The sequence below is a fragment of the Schistocerca cancellata genome, chromosome 6 (genome assembly GCF_023864275.1).
Source record: "Schistocerca cancellata isolate TAMUIC-IGC-003103 chromosome 6, iqSchCanc2.1, whole genome shotgun sequence".
Taxonomy (NCBI): Eukaryota; Metazoa; Arthropoda; class Insecta; order Orthoptera; family Acrididae; genus Schistocerca; species Schistocerca cancellata.
Window position 1 is genome coordinate 172,563,591 of NC_064631.1, and position 18,700 is coordinate 172,582,290.

Below are 18,700 nucleotides of genomic sequence, written 5' to 3' on the forward strand. Positions count from 1 at the left end.
GTTTTAGCTCGGCAGTAAACCTGAGCAGAATTAAAATCGTTATTCAGTAGTTAGTTTTTTCGTCTTTCTGTCTTTAGTGATATTATCTATTCCATCTTGTCTGTCATGTGCTACGAACACTTCGGGTACATTGAGATCATGTTCTTAGACACGACATCTCTTAACAGTTATTATATTTTTAAATATGTAAATATTAAACTTCCTGGCAGATTAAAACTGTGTGCCCGACCGAGACTCGAACTCGGGACCTTTGCCTTTCGCGGGCAAGTGCTCTACCGCACCGAAGTAAAGCTGTGAGTACCGGGCGTGAGTCGTGCTTCGGTAGCTCAGATGGTAGAGCACTTGCCCGCGAAAGGCAATGGTCCCGAGTTCGAGTCTCGGTCGGGCACACAGTTTTAATCTGCCAGGAACTTTCATATCAGCGCACACTCCGCTGCAGAGTGAAAATCTCATTATGTAAATATTGATATAACGTCAAGAACTGTGATAAAGCTAACGTGCTACCACACCTACGTTTATATCGGAGCACTCTTCCACAGGGAACAATTTATGTCCCTTAGTAATACCAGGAAGATAATCCGTGTCTTGCATCTGCACTCCCTGAAAGGGTTTCCCAAATCGGAGTTTCTACAAAGGAAAAGGAAATTAAAAACTATTTCCGTATTTATGCAGCTAGTAAATTCGCTCAAAATACCATACTGCAAGTGAAAGAGGTACATCACAGCGTTTCTCAGTACAGACCTATTGCACTTCATGCTATAAATGGTATATAAGAGCATTTCTCGGTAAAGATCTATTGCACTTGAATACAAAATTTAATACATCCAAGTTTTATCTTACTGTGAATAGGCTACCGTGGTAATTTTATGTCAGGGGTAACTATGTCCAGCTTTTAGAAAGAAATCCACAGTGGAACGCCTCTGCATGCTCCTCTCTTTCCCGCAGTAAGCAGACATGCCCTTTTTCACGTCCCATTTCGTAATTACAGAAGATACCGACGAAACATAATTCTTATTTTCTTCACGGTGTTAGCATGTTACTTGACGCTGTCTCCACCCCTTCCATACCTTTTTGTTTTGGGTGGGTGTGTTGGATTTTCGAAGAAAAGTGAGGAAGGAAGAATTAAAGTATTGGTTCCTAGTAATATCTGATTTATTTTTATGTCCTCAAGAGCACCTTTAATGGACAGGCAGAATCAGCGAATTCATTAATCGAGCAAATTTGCGCTGAAACAAATCTTAAGGGGATCATACATATCACGCCAATTGGCAACGACCTGGCCGCCCACACTGTCGCAGCAACTACAAAACTAAATTTTGGATCTAAATTGATAGATAAACATTACACATGGCGATGCATTTATAACATGTTCCATCTTTCCTTCAAAGAGCAAGTTCAGCATTAGGCTTTAGGCTCATCTGAAGTTGATCCTAAAAAGGTTCGATAACAGGTTCATGGAATGAATAAATAACTATTCCAAAAAAGTGACCGGTTGCTGTTTTATGTGGCATGTACTAATTCCATGGAAACCTCTTGATTGCTAAAAACTTCATTTATGAAGTTTTTCGAGTCATCATCATCAGATGAAATATGCTTACGAAAGCACATATATGGGGACAATACAAGAAAAACGAACAGTCTCATATGCAGATTCCGTTAGGTGATATTTGCAAAAGATGTTATTTGTAGACTTTGCATGTTTTATGTACTTACATGTTTAATATATTTCCGCTATCAAAATGTGGTTCACTCCTGGAACTTATGCACGCTACTAATAATCATCGAAAGCTACAATGAATATGCTAAAATTCGCAGACATACGTGACGTTATGTAAATACAGTGCTCAGAATAAATGTGTATATTGCCGAAGCCTTAAAACTGAATGTTGTGATCCAGGCACATGTTATGGTACCAATACAATGGTTTGTTTTAATGTAATTATAGCGGAAGAATTAGATGTTTCTACCGTGAGGGGGGCAATATGCGCAGTGTATGGCCACCTTGTCACCTGTAAACGTTGCAGTACCCTAGAGTTGTGTTGCTTCAGGATGGTTCGGACAACAACAATGTGTGATCAGAGGTTCCGTATAGCTTCCCAGTGGGGCAGCGAATGAGACAGGCGGCCGTCGCAGCGAATGTCGCTGTGGGTCAATGTGGTGCCTGTAGAATCTGCAGGAAGTTTCTAGCGATAGGGTCAGCTGATGACGTCACAATAGTGACCGAGGAAAAACATCAAACAGGTGGGCAGGACCGACATCTACAAGTAGACACCCTCAACACAATGCGACACGACCACGGTGACAGTTCCAAACAGCTACAGAAGTCCACGCGTCAACGCAGATGATACGAAATAGGCTCCAGGAATAGGGATAACGTGTCAGAAGATCTTTCAAGGCTCCACTTCTAAATTGGGTTAGATGTGGGGCTTGTATCGCATGGGCATGCCATCACTTTTTTGAGCTTAGCAGCAGTGGGACACTACACTCTTTTCTGATGAGACGCGCAACAGCCCCCACACTTGCAGTACTGATATTCGTGATTGGAGGCTACGACAACAACGTCAACGGCACCCAGCTGTGTCGTAGATCGCCACCCTTTTTGAGGCCCTTGTGCCAATTCATGGGAAGACGACTGGTCTGAAGAATCGGAATGACATCCTTGCAGGCACTGCGGCTCCATTTGGTGAATATATTTGAGCGGGATTGCCGCTGATGGACGACAATGCGGGCCCTCAACGTCACAGGCTTACGAACACTTTCCTATTGGAGAATGCAGTCGGATGGAATGGCCCCCATATTCTCCAGATCTCAACTGCATTGAAAATGCATGGGCCATGCTAAAACGAGCGGTTGGTAATCGTACCGTCCCACCAGAGAGAACAGAGAGGCCGATGTGGAGGAATGCAGGAATATCTCACAGACTTATCTGGACAATTTGGTAAGGAATATGCCTAACAGATTTCAAAAGTCTCTCCAGTTATGAGGAGGGTCAATGGGTTCATAAACAATGTTTTATGCAATATGAAATTGAAAATAAACTGTAGTACAGATAGAATTTTTTGTAAGACTTTATTTCTGTTCCTTTGATAGTGTTGATCAAGTGTAAATGTGCTTATCTCCCTTTTTTCGTATTCTTGTGGCTGTATCTGACAGTACAAAACAAATTCTGTTTCCTATTATGGTTCAAATGGTTCAAATGGCTCTAAATACTATGGGACTTACCATCTGGGGTCATCAGTCCCCTAGAACGTAGAACTACTTAAACCTAACTAATCTAAGGACATCACACATCGCAGGTTCGAATCCTACCTCGGACATGGATGTGTGTGGTGTCCTTAGGTTAGTTAGGTTTAAGTAGTTGTAAGTTTTAGGGGACTGATGACCTCAGAAATTAAGTCCCATAGTGCTCAGAGCCATTTGAACCATTTTTTTGACATCACTTCCATCCATGCCCGAGGCAGGATTTGAACCTGCGACCGTAGTGGTCGCGCGGTTCCAGACTGAAGCACCTAGTATCGCTCTGCCACACAGGCCGGCTTCCTATTATGTCCAGATTGGCAATAAATCAATATGCAACATTTATTTTGACCACTGTGCATTACTTCTAAGAGGAGTAGGTAAATTTAAGTAGGATTGTTGACCATACCTTATAATAAGTCATGACGTCTTGTTCTCAGCAATCGCGATGAGCACCGGGATGGTGCCACTGTGCGTGTGGAACGCGCTCTGCGGCTTCTCTCGCGGCGCCGCCGTCGTCAACAACAACCTGTGCGTCGCCGAAGTGTGTCCCGAGGAGAAGCTGCCAGGCGCCGTGGGGCTCAACATGGTCTGCACCGGATTCATGCTGCTCGCCGTGGGGCCCATCATAGGTAAGGGTCGGGTCTGGCGTCATACACGGGACACCTAATATTTCCCAGCACTCAACATTACGTATATCGTGGGAGTGTACCGCATGTATGGTTCAGCCCGATAGCTGAATGATCACGGTGACGGACTGCCGTTCTAAGGGGCCCGGGTTCGATTCCTGGCTGGGTTGGGGATTTTCTCCGCTCAGGGACTGGCTGTTGTGTTGTCATCATCATCATCATTTCATCCCCATCCGGAGCGCAGGTCACCCAATGTGGCGTCGAAGGTAATGAGACCTGCACTAAGGCGGCCGGACGTGCCCCGTAAGGGGCCTCCCGGCCAATGACGCCAACCGCTCATTACCATTTCCACCGTATGTAACAAGTGCGTCATTTTTAACATCACGTAATTTTTCAATGAACGATCTTAGACAGGACGTTCTTTAGTTAGTGAACTCCACTGTTGTTTAAATCGCTCAGAATCTCTCCGAAGGTTCATTTAACCCGTATCAGCCTGTACCATACGACATAAAGAATGTATTAATCATATGCCACGACAGTCAGTAGATGGGCAATTACGTCCCGTTAAAGCCACATTAAGGGGAACGAAACGCTAGATGTTTTTGCTAAGGAGTTCACATGCGATGGAGTAATAATAGATTATAATTTACTATGAAGAACTAGAGACTAAGCCAGGAAGATGTGGAACAAATAATGTGAGGAGTCTTTCAGATACAAAATTATACGTTACGTTATACATTTTAATACTTGTTGAGCGCCATGGCTCTCTATTGTACTACTTAAGTAATACAGCGACTGGTAACTTTTTTGTATCGTTATTTATGGGTTTTGCCCATCTTCGTTTGACGTAGTACACTGCTTGACAATGGCAAGGAACGATTGACAATATCTAAGGAACAACTGTCAGTTGTTACAGAACACCGATTATGTCTACGAATACCCGACCAATGGTCGTAAAAGGAAATGTAGAGGGTCGGATGTGTACAGCGAAGCCTGTGCACGAACGGTCTACATTTGACACATCGTGCAGAACGTTGTTTGACGAATGTTATGGTGAAACCAATAAGTGCGTCGCTCTGTGTGATACGGCAATATGTCTGCAACACATCATTCGAGAGATTACGATCGTGGACGAAGGTCGAACGGCTCGAAATCGGTCAAAGTATCACTTGTGTGGCCACAGTGTGTCCAGAAGTGGAAATTTGTGGTAAGGACTTATGGGACCAAACTGCTGAGGTCATCGGTCCCTAAGTTTACACACTACTTAACTTTCGCTAACTTACGCGAAGGACGACACAAACAACCATGCCCAAGGGAGGACTCGAACCTCCGACGGCGAGGGTGTGTGTGTGTGTTGGGGGGGGGGGGGGAGGACCGTGACACGACGCCTTTAGACCTCGCGGCTACCCCGCGCTTCCCAGAACTGGCATCTCGCGCTTAAAAAAGGCGGCTAAAGGTGGGAATGTGGGAATACTATGCGGAAGCATATCGGTGGTCGTATACGGAACACCACACTGTAGAAGGGTCGACAAGTAGCTCTAGTGACGAAAAAGAACAGACATCTCACTCCTAGTCAGATCGCTGAAGACATAGCAACCGCTATCTGTATATGAGTCTCTGTCAGAGACATTTCGCGGTAATTAAATCAGGCTAGCTTGTATGCACGGAAGCCTGTTCCACGTATGCCACGTCAATCGCGCCATCCTCGAGAAAGAGTTCGTTGGTCCACTGAGCGTGTTGGTTGCGATCGACAACAGCGGTGCAGATCGATGTTCTCTGACTAACACCTCTTAACTGTGACAAGTGATTATACCTGTCCAACAATGTCTCTGTTCCTTAGCAGCTGTTAAGTAGCTTATATATTTAAATCTCAGTTAGCATATCGTTAAAAACATACTCTGTAATTTGGATGCTGCAGATGTTCTGTGCAAAATGACTATTTCGTTATCTCCTAAACTTAGCGAGTTGTACATTTACAATAGCTTGATCGTTAAATATTATCAATTTCTGTGCCGCGCGCGATTAGCCGAGTGGTCTAAGACGCATGGACTATGCCGCTCAACCCGGCGGAGGTTCGAGTCGTCCCTTGTACATGGGTGTGTGTGTGTTCGTACTAAGGATAATTTAGGTTAAGTAATGTGTAAGCTTAGGGACTGATGACCTTAGCAGTTAAGTCCCTTTAGATTTCACACCCATTTGAACATTTCTTTCAATTTCTGTTCTGCTCGATATTTATCATATTTTCCGCATAAATAGTCGTGACATAAACTCTTTCTCCTTGAACGTTTCACATAGACAGCGCAGTATCCGCTATGTTGCTGACTGATATGATTGTTCAATACGAAAAATATCTCCATGGTCAAAATTGCATTTTGCTTACGGGTTCTGAAAGTATTACAGTTAAACTGATACATTGATTTTTTTTAAATTTAAGCTTTCACATGATCTAAAAATTGAAATTCTGTAATATTCAGTATACTTCAGTAATGATGTCACTACTGCACTTAGTAGATTAATAAACGTAGCACTCAGTATATTCCTGCTAAACAGTTTCTATTATTTTGTCACACAGAAGCGCCAACTAAAATATTTCATGTATACAACCAACCGACTTCATCAGGTATTTCAGAACCTGTCGGCAGCACATAACTTTGACCACAATCGTAATTTTTCCATGTAAACAAGTACGTCATTCGGCAACATGACGAATACTGTGCAGTTTTTCTGGAACGTAAAAAGAAAAAATATCTGAGTCACGATTGCAAATGCGAAAAACTGGAGCAATCTCAAGCAGAACAGAAAGCGAATACAAGTAACGAGTAATATATTGTAAATATACAACTCGCGAAGTTTAGTAGCAAAATAAAATTGTTATTTCGCACAGAGAAACTGCTACATTCAAACTGCAGTCGTTGTTTTTAACGATGTGCTACCTGAAGATTTAAATACGTATTACGGCAGTTGAAGGTCGGAGAAACCTCGAATAGTGTACTGGCATAAAAAATAATAGATAAAAAAATGGTAGTTGCTGTATTACTGCCGACGTTCAAGGATCCTCACAGTCACTATGTAAGCGGCTGCTTCAATAGACACCCACACTGAGTTAGTATTACACCATCCACGCAGAGTAAACATGGCCAAGAGGAAAACACTGACATTATCTCCTTCGATTGAATAAATTAATATTTTAGTTTCCTATTTCCGAGACACCTGTCTTCTAACCGTGCTGCTTGAGAGAGCAACTGTTTTACAAGACGAATTTCCGCCGGATACAAAAATGTCGTGCCAGCCAGAAACAGTTCTTTCAAAAATTCTCCACAGCTGAAAGGAGGTGCAGATTTCACTGTTTCAAACGCTATGTGATAGGTTAGTTTCATTTCAGCATCATTCTGCAGCACATGATTTTTCTCCTCTACATCACAACGAAGAGGTAAAATCGACGTCAAAACCGTATAATGCGTTATAAATAATAGTAACCAATTAAAAAACTGTCATATTTCATCTTAGCTCGAGAAGTGTGGCTTTACTTACGTCAGTATTCAAACTGATGACCAGTTTCTCCTAGTACGATTGTAAAAGTCACCTCGTATAATTTTTACCTTGTTTTACTGGCTTTCATTTTTACAAACATAGGGCCATAATGAAAATACAGGATGTAACAAAAATGTACGGCACAAATTGCAAGATACATTCCTCTCACGTAGGTGAAGAAATTTATACTGTATGAGCATGTGTCTGAAAACACTTTGTTTCCATGTTATAATTTATTTTCTCCAACACATTACTTATGGGAAACACACAATGACAGAACCATGAAGGACATGGGCTCTTGGTGAAGTCTGGTTACGTTGTGCACCGCCTGTGTTTTGTTTCACATCTCCCTGTTGCCATGCAACGTACGTCAATGCTTGTTTACAGGTAACAACTGTTCCAGTGATCGATCGTACGACCGTTCCAAGCACACGTGTTAGTACGTAGAGTTAATCACAGACTTTGCTCGTGTATTGGCAGCATACAGAAACGCAGAGATGACTGATCCCCTTTGATGTATAAATTAGCTGACGGCAATGGCGCTTGCGCTGAACATTTGTACCGGGAAAGATTTGCAGGACGGAGGTGCCGCGACAGAAAAAACGTCTTTAGTCATTGATCTTCGTCTTATGGAACATGGGACATTTAAGCCTGATATTCACGACCGAGAGGGGACTAGAAGGACGGGGACATCGCAACAGGAGGTTGAAATTTTTCACGCAGTTGATGACGACACTAGTGTCAGTACGAGACATGCAGCTGCGACAATGAATGTCGACCACGTGACCGTATGGCTACTGATGCAAGTGGACCAGTTGTATCCAAACCATTTACAGCACGTGCAGGCAATATCAGCAACTGATTTTCCTGCACGGGTGCTCTTCTGTGAATGGTTTATTCAACGAAGTGTCAACCCTTATTTTAGAGCAACAGTGCTGTTCACAGATCAGGCATCGTTTCAGCGACATCAGATTGTAAATTTTCACAGTCGGCATGTTTGTGTAGACGTTAATATTCACGCAGCTGTTGAAGCAAGTCATCAACAGATTGTCTGTCAATGTCTGGGCCGCATTGTTGGTGACAACTTTTTAGGGCCTCAACTTTTTCCACCCAGGCTCAACGGACAAAGTGGCCATATTTTCATAAAGAGTGTTGAACCTGATCTGTTAGCAGATGTGCCTTTAGCTGCACGACAAAACAGGTACTTTATGCACGATGGAGCACGTCCTCATTTTAGTGTTAATGTCCGTCGGCTTCAGCCGGCCGCGATAGCCGAGCTGTTCTAGGCGCTTCAGTCCGGAACCGCGCTGCTGCTATGGTCGCAGGTTCGAATCCTGCCTCGGGCATGGATGTGTGTGATGTCCTAAGGTTATTTAGGTTTAAGTAGTTCTTAGTTCTAGGGGACTGATGACCTCGGATGTTAAGTCCCATAGTGCTGAGAGCCATTTTTTTGAACCGTCGGCTTCTAAACAACTGATTCGATGACAGATGGATAGGTAGAGACGGATCAGTTGTATGGCCTCCACTGGACTTTTATTTGTGGGAGCATTTGGAAGCTTTTACGTACGGAAACCCCGTACAAGATCCTCAGAGCTGTTATGGAAGGCTGCGAAATCATAAGCAGTACTCCAGGGATACATCACTGCATCCGGGGTTCACTACGATGGCGGACTGATGCATTTAGCAATACCCACGGAGCGCATAATGAACATCTCCCATGAGAAAGAGTTGCTTATGGTATGCTGGTATGTTCTGTTCATGTTTGTTTTTCATGAAGAGGAATCTGTCCTGCAATTTGCGACGTTCATTTTCGTTACACCGTGTTTGAAAAATTTTCTTGTTTACTCACTTAGTCCCAGACTCATACAGTCAAGCCATGTACATCATTTCAGTCACAAATCTACGTGATGAATTTACCATGATGTCATTGAATCGCACTGGTTACGTCCATAAGATTTCGTACAAACGCGATAAAAACATAGAAATTATAAAAAACCTACAAAGATGATTATGATGATGATTATTAGTGTTTTAGGGCGGACAACAGCGAGGTTATCAGCGCCCGACCTACAAAGACATATTCATAAACAGTTAATTAATAAACTAAAGTCCCTTTAAGGTTTTGCATCTCTTCTGTTGAAGAATTAGACATCGTATGACTTCGACTTTCGACACCGCAAGGTAATATGACAACAATATGAGAATTTTGTTGTATGCTTTTGCCAGAAGCGTTTTCACGTTGAATTGTCTGCTGTATTTCATGCTCCTCAACTGCAGGTTAGAAGTATTTGTCGCCTGTCTTCCTCGTTGACAGAAAACTATCATATAGTTGAGATTTTCTTCCTCTTCACACTCAGAGTAGCGGAAGTCCGTCTTTCCGAGTCGCTGCACTCTATTTCTGTAGCGTTCGTGCTTAAATTTTCGGCGTGTCGCCATTACAGAAAACCTGCTTTGGATATTTTGAAATACCACTGTATACCACTGTATACTGAGACCCAAGGATAAAAATTTCATTATGGCTGCCCCCTAAAGACGTTAGAAGTTTTCCATTCATTGCACCACTGGTTTCATAGCGATGTCTTCAAAGTCTAAATCAGGATCTTTGCCGTACTCATTGCCAATGCCTGTCCGCCATTTCGTTGCCCCCATAGCCGGCGTCAATTTATGCTACATCGACACTTGTATTTTATGTCACAAAACAGACAATGGGGGCCGCTTTATGTTTCAATGAAACACTAACAGTCTCTCTCTGTGGTTTGAAACGTAAGGATTAATTACATTTTCATTTTAGCGATAACTTCTCGCCTTTTTTCTTCTCACTAATTATGAAACTTTACCAAAAACGAGACTAACATAGACAATACCATCGAAACAAGGTCAACAGGCCGTGCTGCTGCACGTATCTTGGTTTGTAATGAGCGTCACCAGAAGGGTTAGGACGGTTGAGGGGAACTCCTGGCTGACATTCCCTAGTGCCAAAGAATATGGGTGGGGTGGGGGAGGGCGGGAGGCAGTGCCAGACCACTGTGAGCCCCTGAGGGCGCCAGTACCCGTACAATCCCTTTGGCTCAATGGTGGTTTACGCGGAATGTAGCACGGACGACTAGTGTGAGATTTGCTGAGAGAATTGCGGGTCTCATTGTTGTGGGTAGAGACAGTTTCACTCTCTACACTCTATCATTACTTAGAACAGAAGCCTTGTAACTGCAGAAGTGCTCAAATACTGATACTAAACGTAGTGATTTGCCAATAAAAATGATGATAGTGGTTCACTTTAATACCTATAAGAAAAATGTCCTAGACGTAATCTCATTACTTGTAACTAGTCGAGAGTGCATGAAATTTTTCTTCCTTTCAGGATACGTCCGTGATGAGACTGAGAACTATCCACTGTGTATGCACCTGCTGTCAGTCCTGGTGGCAATAGCAATGTTTTCCTGGCTCGTCGAAGGCGTACTGCACTGGTGTCGCCGCAAGAGATGAATTTGGGCCATCTTATGACTGGTGTCATAAGTTTAACTAACAAAACTGTCATGATTTTTATACATAACATTGTTCCTGTACCAGGGAAAATACACTTTTGTTTGTGTCAACACTGGAATGAGGAGATGATGTAACAAAATAATTTTTCACTTAGTACTATGAACGTTGTAGCACATAAAGACTGAGGTGAGATCCGTCATATAGCTTAGTTACAGACATAGTACGTGAAAAAGTCGTGCTCCGAAACGACACTTGGTAATGATTCTTAATAATTTCTCTATGTGCTCTGCATGATATAGCTTGATAACTGTGTTGTACAAACCACGAGTTAAAAAGACGTGTCTTGTGTTCTGCCAATATCTCAGAATTTATTTAGTTTCTTTATGTATTAGGCTTTCCTTGTATAGAGAATGTCAAAGTACCAATTTCCGTTCATCCGACACATAAAGACTTGAGCCCAGGAAGTCAGCTAATAGAAAGTGTCCACAGACTAGTTGCAGAGTTGAGGCTGGGCACTCAACTCAAAGATGAGAAACCTCCCAAGCTGCACAGACACCCAGACAAGTATTTCAGAGGTAATGACTCCACCAAGATGCACCATATCTCGTATATTGTGTGGAGAAGAAGACAGAGCATGATGAAGAAGCATGATGAAGAAGAAGACGTTAATTACAAAGAGAACCATACGTATGTGAAAAAAGAAGCTGGATGTATTGGTGGAGATCATGAAGATGAAGATTACAGTGAGGAAGATGACGATGAGCAAAAAGTAGAAGAAGGTGGTCATGATGAGGAAGACGAAGTTTATAATAAATTGGAAGTTAATCTCCAACGAATCTTCAGTAGATATCGTATATGTCTACTGGAATAACCTGAATGCATTGGTAGAGCAATTTTTGTCCTTGCTAGCTTCAAAAGCAGTAGACATTAATTCAAATGACAATGAAATTACTAACTGTTGAAGAAGAAATTCAAAAAAGCAGCATTCTGAACATATTTCTTTGATAAATCCATTCCGAGCATAGAAAAATATATGGATGAACTACCTCAAACTGCTTTTTGGAAGTAAGGGATGATGTGAATGCCAATGCTGTTGGAATAACATGGCAATTATCATGGAAAAGTGCACTTTAAGCTGTAAATTGGATGAGTTATAGTGCCCTTGTGTGTTTTTCAGCACTATATAGAACCTATTTTATGTTTTTTCATTAATTTAATGCATGTTACAAATAATAGACTATAGTCGTCGACCAACCTGTAAAGTATTTCAGTAGTGTGAACCGTATGAATTTTTGTAATTAATACACACAATTTCTATGTAGAAATATTTAATTTGTATGCCCATTGTGCTTGCAAAGCGTGGTACAAAGATCAAACTTTGGTTGCCAACAAAAAATCTTATAGAAGGATTAAGATAATACTGTCATGTGTGTTTTGTGTTGGAAGTCATACATATTTTGAGAAGTAACGTAATTTTATTTTCATGCAAAATTTGATTTTTGTTCGCAGTCAGGGATTTGTAATTATATTTGTGTTTTATGATAAGAGACCTGCATGTGTTTTGTACTGAAAATCATTATTTATTACTATAAATACATTTATTTTGCTGAGAAAGATTATATTTTCGAGATATCGATTTTCCGTTTGTGTCTTGTTCAACCACTACCTTTGGACATGTTTCATATCTGTCTCGTTCCACCACATTCTTTGGTCAAGTCGTGTTGAATGTAATCTATTTGTGTTAGGAACTTCTCCTTGTGTGTTACAAAGTTATGTAGTTTAAGTATTCAATACACCACATAGTTTGACCAGATTTATGGTATTATTAGGTGTGTGATAATGGGAGATACAGTCTGCAAAGATTTTGGAGAGCCTTGGCACCAAAATTCCATTTGGTAAATGTTAAAGCATTTCTCGAAATCTCGTTTTGAACATAGCCTCTAACAGGAATAGTTGGAATGCAAGTAAAAAGCAATGTTAGGCTCTTCAATACAAAGATTATTTTTTCTAGTGTAATCCATGATGGATTATTTTTGATGCTCCAAAAATGGTGCAAGATGAAACTTTACTGGTAAACTTATAAAAATGACAGGTGATGACAGTTTGTGCTATAAACCACCAAAAAATAGCATGAGATTGAAATGGCAGCGCACTTTACAAATTTCAGATATGGAGATACCATTGCCCTGAGACAAATGTATAGAAAAATGTACATGTGGAATTATTTAATCTGTACTACATTGAGGTCTACACCAAGTGTAGACCTAGAAAAGGAACTAATTACATTCTCCCGCTAGCTGCCAGTACTTTAGACTACCTACTTGTCTGTATGCTTGCCAGCTTAGCATAGTATTTCAGTCAATATTTGTTCCATGCGTTATGGGCTTTGTCAGATTACTTTTGCTATATCATCGCCCTTGAATCTAATCATGAAATGTTAGTTGCCTTTGTAGCATGTTATTTTTAGTCACATGTCTTTGGGTATGTACATAACAGTCAAGCACTTAATTTGGGAATTCATATTTGAAGCACTGGTTTTACAGTTGCATGTTCAGTATATTACTTTACGATTTTTCTAGTTTTTCCTATAGTACTTTTCGCTTTTATGATCGATACTGCAGATAGTGGTATCCCTTGGCTATTAACTTATTATGAAAGCATCACTTAGAATTGCATGCTTAATTCGTAAAAAAAGTTTACTAAAATGTTACAACTATCCCAATTTACCCCACATGTGAGACACGTTGGTAAACGTGATGAGGTAAGTTGGCATGGTTAACAGGTTCTGAGGAATAGGCACAAGTTAGTAACTACGATTCTTTTATTTCAATACCATATGAAGGACAAATTGTGTTGGCACTTTCTTACTTTTAGATCTTTCATTTGCTAGTACATACTGTATTAGTGTCTGTCAAAATGCCAACAATATTAAAATATAATTAAGTTAGTAAATGAACACAGAAAAGTTATATGATAATAAAATAAAAAATAGCAACGAAATTATAGAATCATAACTTCGTGTCCACCAAGATAATAGGTCGATTGCTCACTTGAACTGGTGATTTTAGTTTTCGCACGATTTTGCTACTAAATCGAGCCAGGAACGTCAGGCCATCGCCAATATTTCTTTTCTTTCACCATTGTGGAAATAAGTATTTCATCACCATCAATTTCCGATATCTTTCCAGGACACAGATGTGCACTATACTGCACCATCACACAGTCTTCCACGTGATACTGCACCGAATTGTCTTCTTGACCTACATTCGTGGTGTCCTCTTTAGTAGTCGGTGTTGACTGGTATTATCGATATGGTGGAGACTTGGGCCCATATTGCTCTTCAGTGTCTGTACTTAGTGGGAAAACGACGCTGTCCTCCGAATCATCACAGCTTATTGCATCTGTCGTTTCGTGTTCAGATTCCATCATCACTGAATCATTTCCCTGAAAATGTTTTCCCTTCCTCATTTTTTGAGTTACAGCTCTTATGCCTGTCTTCTCTAAAATAGGCTTACTACTTGAGACTTGCTTTCTTTTTTGGTGGGAATGTCTGTCAAGATAGCAGTATGTCTCCTTTTCCTGCCACAGCTACACAGTTTTCGTGAGCCTGATTTTGGAAAAGGGTGAATTTCATCTGGTGTTACAATTCGGGACGATGATGGTGTGCTTGGAGTGGAAGGACTAGACTGGGGGAGCGGACCAATTACAACGTCGGAATTCACAGTCTGGACACCATCAGGAGGCGGGCGATCAGTGCCAGATGATGGCAGAAAGTCGAATTCATGAAATATGTCAGGATTCAAAGATCAAATGCCGCTTACTCTAACCCTGTGGTGATACTGGATGGGGTTGTTGCAGTGCAAAAGCAGCTTCACAATGCTAGGTATGTCATAAAGTGAAATCGTTTGGCCAGGACGATTACTCATCCAAGCACCACAAGCAGTATAGTTTTTAAGTGTCCCAAACACACTCCGGTCCAAAAGCTGCAATTTATGACTGCAGTGTGGGGGAAATGATAGAACAACCATCCCACTTTCTTTCAGTAAATCAAGTGCTTCAATAGACAAATGAGAGTCGTGGATGTCAAGCAGTAGAAGTGTTGGGTGATTCTTCGAACTTTTAGAATAGCGAATGAAGTGCTTGGAGAACTTAATAAAATTTGTTTCTACACTCCTGGAAATTGAAATAAGAACACCGTGAATTCATTGTTCCCGGAAGGGGAAACTTTATTGACACATTCCTGGGGTCAGGTACATCACATTATCACACTGACAGAACCACAGGCACATAGACACAGGCAACAGAGCATGCACAATGTCGGCACTAGTACAGTGTATATCCACCTTTCGCAGCAATGCAGGCTGCTATTCTCCCATGGAGACGATCGTAGAGATGCTGGATGTAGTCCTGTGGAACGGCTTGCCATGCCATTTCCACCTGGCGCCTCAGTTGGACCAGCGTTCGTGCTGGACGTGCAGACCGCGTGAGACGACGCTTCATCCAGTCCCAAACATGCTCAATGGGGGACAGATCCGGAGATCTTGCTGGCCAGGGTAGTTGACTTACACCTTCTAGAGCACGTTGGGTGGCACGGGATACATGCGGACGTGCATTGTCCTGTTGGAACAGCAAGTTCCCTTGCCGGTCTAGGAATGGTAGAACGATGGGTTCGATGACGGTTTGGATGTACCGTGCACTATTCAGTGTCCCCTCGACGATCACCAGTGGTGTACGGCCAGTGTAGGAGATCGCTCCCCACACCATGATGCCGGGTGTTGGCCCTGTGTGCCTCAGTCGTATGCAGTCCTGATTGTGGCGCTCACCTGCACGGCGCCAAACACGCATACGACCATCATTGGCACCAAGGCAGAAGCGACTCTCATCGGCGAAGACGACACGTCTCCATTCGTCCCTCCATTCACGCGACACCACTGGAGGCGGGCTGCACGATGTTGGGGCGTGAGCGGAAGACGGCCTAACGGTGTGCGGGACCGTAGCCCAGCTTCATGGAGACGGTTGCGAATGGTCCTCGCCGATACCCCAGGAGCAACAGTGTCCCTAATTTGATGGGAAGTGGCGGTGCGGTCCCCTACGGCACTGCGTAGGATCCTACGGTCTTGGCGTGCATCCGTGCGTCGCTGCGGTCCGGTCCCAGGTCGACGGGCACGTGCACCTTCCGCCGACCACTGGCGACAACATCGATGTACTGTGGAGACCTCACGCCCCACGTGTTGAGCAATTCGGCGGTACGTCCACCTGGCCTCCCGCATGCCCACTATACGCCCTCGTTCAAAGTCCGTCAACTGCACATACGGTTCACGTCCACGCTGTCGCGGCATGCTACCAGTGTTAAGACTGCGATGGAGCTCCGTATGCCACGGCAAACTGGCTGACACTGACGGCGGCGGTGCACAAATGCTGCGCAGCTAGCGCCATTCGATGGCCAACACCGCGGTTCCTGGTGTGTCCGCTGTGCCGTGCGTGTGATAATTGCTTGTACAGCCCTTTCGCAGTGTCCGGAGCAAGTATGGTGGGTCTGACACACCGGTATCAATGTGTTCTTTTTTCCATTTCCAGGAGTGTATTATCCAACCTGACTTGTTGGCATCATTGTCAGAGCCACCTGGAGCTTCTAGAACAAAATTTGGTTTTATTTTGCTCTAAGAAATATAAAGAACAAACGGATAGCATTATCTCCAGCTGATACACACATTGCTAGGCTTGCGAGACTGCCTCTTTCAGCAGAGGTTATCCTTTCAATTTCTTTAAAACCTTTCCGTGCCCCCACTCTGTCTGTTATCTGTAAAGTTGTGATCCCCGTTTTATCCATTTTCCGTATATCCTGAGCTTGCAACTTCAGTCTAACTTAAATCTTTTTAACCAAACTGAAGAAGTTGTTCACATTTTCTTCATTAAAACTTGTGGCCCTGGCTAGACTTGTGGCTCCAGGTGTTCGGATGGATAAACTCTGACGCCTCCTCATGAAATCGCCATTTTCTTTTCCTCCCAAGAATGTGATACGTTAACTTCATTTTTGGTAGCGTATTGAAAAGAAAATTTTCTAACGTCCTTCGGGCTTAAGCCGAAATAAATATCTGAGGCTTTCTTATGGTATTCACTTAATAGATACTCCTGTTCAAGAGAGAAAACTTGTCACACAAAATACGAAGTATGTCGTCAGTTGAGAATCTAATATTATGTCAGGCATGTGTGGTAGCAAGATATATGGCCTTGGAGTTCAATAGACCTACAGGGAAGAGCTTACATAAGTATTTTTTTAAAGTTATGTCACTTGGCTGATACATACCTTCCTAGGAGTTTTATATCCACTTAGAACATAAGGGGCTTCATCAGTAGAAGCATCAAATTCTCTCGCTTCTAGGCAATATCTAGCTAAGCTCCGTACAGGGATGTTGAGTTCCTCTGCTGAGGTGTCTAGGATTCTTTTGTCGATAATGTAAGCACGTATGGCATTCTTTACGTTCCGAGCAGTATGGTTTGCTCGTTCCGTCTTTCTCTTGTAATTCCTCACAGGCAAACTTCAACGAAATGTATCAGAAAGCAGTTAAAAAACTTCAGCAGATACCTATGTGAAAGAAATGTCAGTGAGGGGTAAGATGGCATACGTCACGTGGTCTACGCCAACATGCCCTTAAGCTAAGATGCCAACTTGTCCCAACAACACATATTAGACAAGATAGATGCCTCACCGCTATATAAAAAGTTTTACGAAGCAGTTCAGTACTTGAATACAATTATTATTGTCTCCTCTACCCGTCACAGCTGCTTAAAATTCCGACGGATTCTAGAGCTCACGTAATAACAAAACATTACAGTGAAAAAAAAAAAATACTCTCCCGTCTTAGAAACTAGAAACATGAAGTCCTTCCTCTCTGGGAGTTCTCGTCAGACTTAAACTACAATGGAAAGTACAACGCCGTTTGTAAATTTGACTGTTGCGATCCTAGCGCTCAGTTCTTATAGCCGTAGAAGAAAGAAGCTGTTTGCTAACGTATGCCATATGAAACTTCCTGGCAGATTAAAACTGTGTGCCCGACCGAGAGTCGAACTCGGGACCTTTGCCTTTCGCGGGCAAGTGCTCTATCGATCTGAGCTACCAAAGCACGACTCACGCCCGGCCCTCACAGCTTTACTTCTGCCAGTATCTCGTCTCCTACCTTCCAAACATGCACTTGCCCGCGATAGGCAAAGGTCCCGAGTTCGAGTCTCCGTCGGGCACACAGTTTTAATCTGCCAGGAAGTTTCATATCAGCGCACACTCCGCTGCAGAGTGAAAATCTCATTCTTATGCCATATGCTTACTAGCCCCGGTCTCCCCTTCATAATTTTCCATGTGGCACAAAAATTTCAGATCCTTGAGATTCTTTTGAACACAGTCGAGGTGGATGCTCTTGAGCTACAGTGTGATACACTCTTTTAATGGCCACTAAAATGCTACACTGTGATTCTCTGTTTAAATACTACACTCTTATTGACTTTAGAGGGAATGCGGAGGGGGAAGGGAGGAGATGGAATGAGAGGGTGTCATGTTTCACATGATGGTGATGGTGATGATGATGATGATGATGATGATGATGATGTCGTAGTTAAGGAGGATGTAGTTTGTCACTTGATAGATATGGGGGCGTAGCCTCTCGTCATCTGGGATTTTTTATTTTCTGGCATCGTGAATGACTGCAGTGCTGCGACGAAAGTGCCAACTAGTGGCAGAAACTTGAACTATACGCCAGAACATACACAGATGTAGATAGGGTACTTAAGATATTTGTTACTTGAAATTCTTGAGATAAACTATAGTA

At 42.5% G+C, this 18,700-nt stretch overlaps 1 protein-coding gene across 1 annotated transcript in view; it reads left to right on the plus strand.

The window, feature by feature from the left end:
- Window positions 1-11,981, plus strand: part of LOC126088231 (monocarboxylate transporter 12-B-like) — a 54,999-nt gene extending 43,018 nt beyond the window's left edge. Inside the window, exons 3-4 of the mRNA XM_049906359.1 lie at window positions 3,678-3,869; window positions 10,756-11,981. Coding sequence (XP_049762316.1) covers window positions 3,678-3,869; window positions 10,756-10,880 — 317 coding nt within the window. The 3' untranslated portion in view covers window positions 10,881-11,981. The remainder of the gene's footprint in view (window positions 1-3,677; window positions 3,870-10,755) is intronic.
- Window positions 11,982-18,700: the final 6,719 nt, after the last annotated feature.